Source organism: Glycine soja, chromosome 5, assembly GCF_004193775.1.
Source record: "Glycine soja cultivar W05 chromosome 5, ASM419377v2, whole genome shotgun sequence".
NCBI classification, from domain to species: Eukaryota; Viridiplantae; Streptophyta; class Magnoliopsida; order Fabales; family Fabaceae; genus Glycine; species Glycine soja.
The window spans coordinates 36,568,325-36,574,422 of record NC_041006.1 but is presented as its reverse complement, the minus strand read 5'-3'; the positions used below and the strand labels follow the sequence as shown (position 1 = coordinate 36,574,422).

Below are 6,098 nucleotides of genomic sequence, written 5' to 3'. Positions count from 1 at the left end.
AGGTATGACTTATTTTAAATTAGAAAAGTGTTACAAAATATTGTTTGAATGTAAATGTTAAAGGTGCAATTGTAGATAACAAATAAAAGGCGTGATTAAATTTGTTTGTTTTTAGATTATTTCTATTTCTTGAGAGAACTTAAAAATATTTATATCTTTAATTTTTGTTTTTTTTTTACAAAATATGTACTTATGATTGATTGTTTTAATTTTTTCACATGTTATCCTTTTAAAGGTAATCATGTTTAAAATATGATTGGATATTAGTTGTGGATACATCTTTTAGTGAAATTTTGAATCTGTATTGGTGATGACTCTCATTGTTTTTTCTCTCTCAATTTTTTAGGTTTTATTAAAAAGATTTCATATATAAATTATGTACTTAATATTTTGGTACTAATATTTTTCTTGAGGATGATATATAGCCTTTCATTCCCTTGTTTCGTCGTGGCAGCCCGCCCGCCCCTCCTTTGCGCCGCCTTCTTAATAGAAGCCGCCGGGTTGACCCCCAACGCCGAATTCTATGGTAGAGAATGCTTTTATTATAATAATTGTCATTAACCATTTTGCATACATAAAACGGCATATTCTCTAATTTAGATTTATTAACATATTGTATTGTAAGTCAATAATGGACTTGATTGCTATTTAAGAACAACCAAATCTTCCATTCCATCCAGAAACAACTCAAGATTTGTTTTGTTTGACACAAAAAATAAAAATAAAAGATTTTTTTTACGTTAAATTTGTTGCTACGATATATTTTTAAATAAACTGGATGTCAGAGATTCAATTTCTTTTTCATTTTATGATCAATTATTATAGATATATAATTCATTGCCTTTTTCTTATGTCTAGGCATGATATTATATTTTCAGGAATTACATTTTTATAAATATTATAACCAAAAAGTTATTTCTAGGTATATTTAAAATGAGGTAAAATAAGATAGAAGTTAAAAGTTACGTTAATTTTTTTTTTCATTTTATGAGAATATCACATATTCACATAAGAAAATGTAATACTTTTTTAGAATTTATATCAAACATGAAAATGTTATATTTTTAAATTCACAATTACGGCAAGGAACTAATTTTATATGACTTGAAACAAACATGTTGATAGTGAAAATAGAAGTTATAACTTTCTCAAAAATAATTTTTAAAACTCAAAAGAAAAATGAGAATATGACATTTTCATGTTTATTATTGTGAGAAATCAACTTTTAATCCCTCGAATACGCTTATAAAAAAAAAAAAAAAACGGTGAAGGTTTTTAGTTACGTATGTTTTTTATTGTTTGTAAGGTTGCAATTTGGGAGATTTTAAACCGTGTGCAACTCGAAACTGTAGGCAACATGTTAGTGAATAGTGATGTAGATTTGAGAAGTATATTTAAGCACAAGGTTCAATAACTCCTAAAAAGAAGGATAATACTCAATAATAACTATTAAAAAATACAAGTGAGCTTAAACATGTTAATAAAGTGGGCCAAATGGTATTTGTCAACTGTCTGAAGTATAATCTACATGTCAAAATAGAATTACATATAGAAAATTAGGTATCACAACTTTTAAGAATAATAAAAGATGTTACTTATAGAACTGGTTTTTGCTATGATTATTAAAACAACATTGTTTTTAATAATTATTAGAAAACAAGTGGGCTTAAACATGTTAATAAAGTGGGCAATGGTATTAATTTGTCAACTGTTTGAAACAGAGTCTACATGTCTAAATAAAATTAAACAAAGAAGTTAGGTAAGATAACAACTTTCCACAACAATAAAAGATGTTACTGACATAAATGTTTTTTCCCCTCCTACATAGAGCTTTCATAAAAGCTAATCTTACTCGAGGTAGAACAAGGCAGTATTATTTGAATGTTGTAAATCTAAAACATATATGGATAATATAGAAGATAAAAAGAAATAATACTAATGTTGGAACACTATCTATTTGGGTTTTATTTATCCTAAATGTTACATCGTAAAAAATATTAATTAAAATTAATAGTGGATCAATTATTGATGACTTTGGTGTCAATGAAAAAATTTAAAAATATTAAATTTGACACGTGAAACCTAAATAAATAAATATACGTATTTAAAATCAAATAAAATATTTTATAAAAATTTAAAATTGGATATATTATATTTTATCGAAAAATTGATCATTTAAGGGGCTAATAATTTTCTACAATGTGATAAAAGGATTGCCTTGGAAAGACGATAATTGTGAAAACCTAAATAAAAAACTTTACATTATCAATATATTTTAATTAAATTTTATATCTTTTTGTGTAGACTATCAAAATAAAGGCCAATTATCATATTATTTATACATCAAATTTAAAAATATTAGACGTGAAAAATTATATTAGAAAAAATTAGAATTTTACATCAACTAAAGATATTACAAAAATATAATATAAAAGTGGGAATAATTCTCACATATGTTGGATCAAAACTAACATTCTAATATGGTATTAAAACATGTGTTAAATATATTAAAAAAGTAATCTATCATATTATTTATAAACGTATTAAAAAAAATTAAATTTCACATCAATTAAAAATAAACTTTACATATAAAAATCTGTTAATACAAAATTCATATCAAATTTCACAAATAATGTGTAACTAGTCAATTAATAACTTAATGGTTGTATTCATTACTTAGTAATGTTGATTAAAACATGCGATAAAAACAACTAAAAGAGTAACGGATGTGTAATACTACTAATTAGTAATGCTAATTCAAGCACATAATTAAGTTTTCTCAGTCTCCCTCTTCCTATTAATCATATGCATTATCTATCATATTTCTTTCTTTGGTTTAAAATATATGTGATAGATGTTTAAGAATCATTTTTGGAAAAAAAAAATCTAGATTTGTAAAACCCACCCAATGATACAAAGGCCACACCTTGGCCTCCCACTGTTTACTTATGGCTAAAACAACAGCTAACCACAAACGTAAAACTTGTTTATTTTTTTTTGGTGAAATCCAATCACGCAAAACTAAATAAAATAAAAAATGAAATGAGAACCATATAAAATCGATAAGTCATAAAGAGTAATAGCAGCAAAACACACGCAAACAAAATCAAGTAGTAAGAGCGAGAAGAGAGAAGAAGAAAGGGAGAGAGATAATGCAGTGTTATGGCTTAACCGTACCGGGAAGCGTGCCCACCGTATCTCCAGTGTTCTTGAGGCCCAACAGGCCCATTATCGCGACCCGAATCGCGTTTCCCAAGGCGACCCTGAATAAGAACCAGGGCTTCGTGGTGGAGCTGAGCTTCTACGAGCTTCTGGGCATACCCGAATCGGTTTCGGTAACGGAGATCAAGAACGCCTACAAGCAACTCGCCCGAAAGTACCACCCTGACGTGTCGCCACCGGGTCGGGTCGAAGAGTACACCAAGAGGTTTATTCAGGTGCAGGAGGCCTACGAAACCTTATCTGATCCTTCCCGAAGAGCTATGTACGATAAGGACATGGCCAGGGGCATTAACTTGGCCTTCAACGCTCGTCGACGCTATAATTATCACGATCAGGTTTTAATTATTCCATTCATTTGATTTGAATCACATGATTCGCCATTTCAGGAGATATAAGGTCGGTTGGATGGTTAAGAAAGAAGGAAAGGAGGGATTGTTGGCGGGTTTGATCCCTCCCTCCTGCTAACGAACTAACCATTACCATTTGCCGCCATTTGAATTGTATGATTTGGCAAGTGTAGGATGAATTGCAAATGACTTTGAATTGTTCGTTATATGATATGATTCAATGATTTCTTGTGTTTTCTATTTTTTTGGGTGGCTTTTCTTTTAACAGTCCTCGTTAAAGATATTGAAAATTAAAATAAGGTTAAATTGTGAAATAAAAAGGAACAGGGAATTAGGTATAGTGCTGCTTAGTGCATGTTGTTTGGTTGTTCCTTTACTTTGTTTAAAATTATTACATTGAGCTCTATACATCGTTTATTTGACATACTAGGCCTGTTTTTCACTGTGTATCTAAACTTATGATTTGATGAGTTAGGATTCACAATTGAAAAATTAGCTCGGTGATTCAAAATTTGAATTTGAATTTAATCTAATCTGATATATTGTCAGCAAACAAAGAAATTGACTGTAACTTTGACCTGGAATGGGAATTGCTTCATCATGCACGTTTGAATTCTGATATTTTATATTTCAGGGTGCTTTTTATAAGTTAGTAATAGGAACTTGATTCTTTCTCTGTTCTATGCCTTTTGTTTTCGAAAAATTACAGTTGTAGCGGTCACCTTGCTTCTGTTGGAATTTCTTTTTCATGATGGTATCACAGATTCCTCCTGCTGTTTGTGAACTTATATTAATATTTAATGTGTCCCTTACAAAATTTGACTTCTGCTCTGCACCTATCCATAATTGATATTTTTATAATTTATGAGGACTATTCTGGCTTTTGTTCTTTTTCCATTTTTTTTTTCCTTTTTGAATATGTCGACTTGAATCCCAGCCTCTCCGCCCCAAAATCTGAACAAGTGTGTTGTAGTTGGCTCTTCAGCACATGAAAGTCTGTTGTACAAGTTAAATTTCTTTTTCATGATGGTATAACAGATTCTTCCTGCTGTGAGGTTGTGTTATTTTATGCAATATCTATTAACTTCTGCACTGTACCTAGACACCCAATCATTCTATTTTCATAAATTATGAGGGCTTCCGGCAGATACTTCCTTATGACGTTTTCCTGGTAGGAATACATTGTTTCTGGATTTCTATTACGGCTTTTGTTCTTTTTCCAAAAAAAAAATTAAATCTTTTTGAATATGTTAACTTCAATCCCAGCTCACCACCGTAAAAACTGAATAAGTGTGTTGTTGCTGTATAACATGTATAATTGGCTCTTCAACACATTAAAAGTCTGTGCAAGCTAACAGTATGAAAGGATATAAATATTAGTATTATTAACAATTAACAATAATGATGATGAAACGTGTCTGCTAATGAGATTGAGTGCGATCTTAATTATTTCTTTATTCATATACTACTGTTCGGCATTTTTTTTTATCGTGTTAACGAGTAAGTGGGAATTCATGAATAATGCATCCTAAAGAGATAGGGACATGTTAATTTATTGTATTTGCTTGTTCAGTTGTCTAATTCACTTTATTTCCCCTTGTAATTTTAAATTGAAGAAAAGGGGGTAGAGGTGTTTGGCTAGAACAATAATTGTTTTGCTCACTGATTCTAAGCTGTTGGTTTTGAATCAGGTGGTTGAACAAAAAAGTGAATGGAAAGTCAGGTGGAAATCTCAACTGTCAGAGCTGAAGAGAAGAAGTAACAGCAAGGATGTTGGAGGGAATATGTCATGGGCAGCACGAATGCGCCAGCAGAGGGATGAATTGTCAAATGAATCATGACCTGGATTTTCCTTAGTTCTCTATATGTATGTAACTAGTTGTATATATAGATAATAGATAATGTGTACATCTTCCTACTCGAGATCAAATCAGATATAAAATTGATGTTGAGAAAACGTGCCCTTGGCCCATTGCTCTACTCACAGTTTTCAGCGTGCTAACCATATAGTCGGCTGAATTAACGTCTCTAGCCATTTTAGTGTGTTTTGGTTATCATTTGCAAAATTGATTTTGAACAAAATTAATTTTAGATAAAATTGCTTTTGAAGTTAAGTGATTTATATTTAGATCATTAGATGATTTTTTTCTAAAAGCAAGTTAGTAACAAAATTTAGTATAATTTTTTTATTTATTGCAAAAATTATTTATAATTACTTTAACTCAATTGATTAGATTTAGAATTAACTTCTTAATGCAAAATTAAATGTGAATATTAATTGAAAATTATGTTAGTTGGTATTTCAATTGTAAGTTTGAATATTCTAAGGGGGATTCAAATAAAGTGAGGATAACAAGTGAGATTTGAGTCTAGTCCATAAAATCATGGCGACTTTATAAATAAGTTGAAGCTAGTATGTAACTATTTATTGCTTCACTCTTGATTTTTTAATCAATTCTGCTAAAAGTGATTTTAAACTAGACACACTATTAGTGTAACTAGCAGCTAGACCTGTGTATTGCACAATTT

The 6,098-nt window shown here is 29.9% G+C and overlaps 1 protein-coding gene across 1 annotated transcript; it reads left to right on the top strand.

The window, feature by feature from the left end:
• Window positions 1-3,072: 3,072 nt before the first annotated feature.
• On the top strand, window positions 3,073-5,549 carry LOC114412886 (chaperone protein dnaJ 20, chloroplastic-like). Its single transcript, XM_028376983.1, has 2 exons — window positions 3,073-3,557; window positions 5,261-5,549. The coding sequence occupies exons 1-2, from the start codon at window positions 3,153-3,155 to the stop codon at window positions 5,408-5,410; spliced, it is 555 nt and encodes a 184-aa protein (XP_028232784.1). The 5' UTR covers window positions 3,073-3,152; the 3' UTR covers window positions 5,411-5,549.
• The last annotated feature ends 549 nt before the right edge of the window (window positions 5,550-6,098 follow it).